The sequence below is a fragment of the Trachymyrmex cornetzi genome, unplaced genomic scaffold (assembly GCF_001594075.2).
Source record: "Trachymyrmex cornetzi isolate Tcor2-1 unplaced genomic scaffold, Tcor1.1 scaffold59, whole genome shotgun sequence".
Lineage (NCBI taxonomy): Eukaryota > Metazoa > Arthropoda > Insecta > Hymenoptera > Formicidae > Trachymyrmex > Trachymyrmex cornetzi.
Genome location: NW_017299903.1, coordinates 698,610 through 699,600, shown reverse-complemented (window position 1 = coordinate 699,600; position 991 = coordinate 698,610). Strand labels below are relative to the sequence as shown.

Genomic DNA, 991 nt, shown 5'->3' with positions numbered 1-991 from the left:
AAATTTTTTTACAGTGTAAGTGGCTTGTGTCGTATCGTGTCCAATCATGTGCAAAGTAACGATAAACGTAACTGTAAAATTCGTTACCGTTACCAAAAAAATGTAACTTCGTTACCGTTACAGTTACCAAAGAAAAAAGTAACGCAGTTACTAGTAAAGTTACCAAAAAAGTTACTTGTAACTGTAACTTCGTTACAAGTAACGAGTTACTTCCATTCCCTGGAAATATACTTATTGTCTGTCCATTCTTCACTCAATGTAAAAAGTCGGAAAAATTTAACGAATCAGTTCCATTAAATCAGATCAGATCAGTTATTAAACCTCTGTCAATGTAAAGAGTCGGAAAAAGTAATTATGTAACTTAACCCCCGCGTAATTATGTAACTTAACTCCACAATGACACACATCCACCAAACAATCGATCTCCGTGATGACAGCCACTCACGAAGTAAGCGCAGCGAGAGATCCAATCAGCATCGCCGAAAAGTGGCAACAATAAGTTTTGAGAGATGTGAGCAATCGACTTAACATCTCCTTTTTTTAGATAGGAGGATTTGCATTTAAAAAATAATATTATAAAACACATACATACATAGTTTAATAATTGAAAACATTTAAACGCAATATTCAAAGTTTTCTGGAAAGCCTGATTTTTTGAGTTATGTCATTGTTCCAGCAAATGTGCGACATATACTGCGTGAAAGGATTAACTATACTTTAATTTCATAAGCGGGGCTAAAGGCACTCACCCTTCGCACGTGATGATACCGTAGTGCAAGCCGGTCGCCTTGTCCTCACAAATCATGCATATCATAGGCGTTTCGTCTTCCTCGTTCTCCTGAGGCGGTAAAGGAGGCGCAGGCGGTGCCACCGATATGGATTGTGAGGCCGCCTCAGATTTGACAACAGTACCGCCATTGCTAACCCACGGTTGTGCGACGGAACCGGACGCCGTGAGATTCAGCGCCTGCATCTGTTGCGCGGCCGGCAG

General features: G+C 40.5%; 1 protein-coding gene across 1 annotated transcript in view; it reads right to left on the bottom strand.

The window, feature by feature from the left end:
• The window catches only part of Hr4 (nuclear hormone receptor 4), a 143,127-nt gene that overhangs the window by 43,780 nt on the left and 98,356 nt on the right, over positions 1-991 (bottom strand). Inside the window, exon 6 of the mRNA XM_018515708.1 lies at positions 750-989. Within this exon, the coding sequence (XP_018371210.1) occupies positions 750-989 (240 nt within the window). The remainder of the gene's footprint in view (positions 1-749; positions 990-991) is intronic.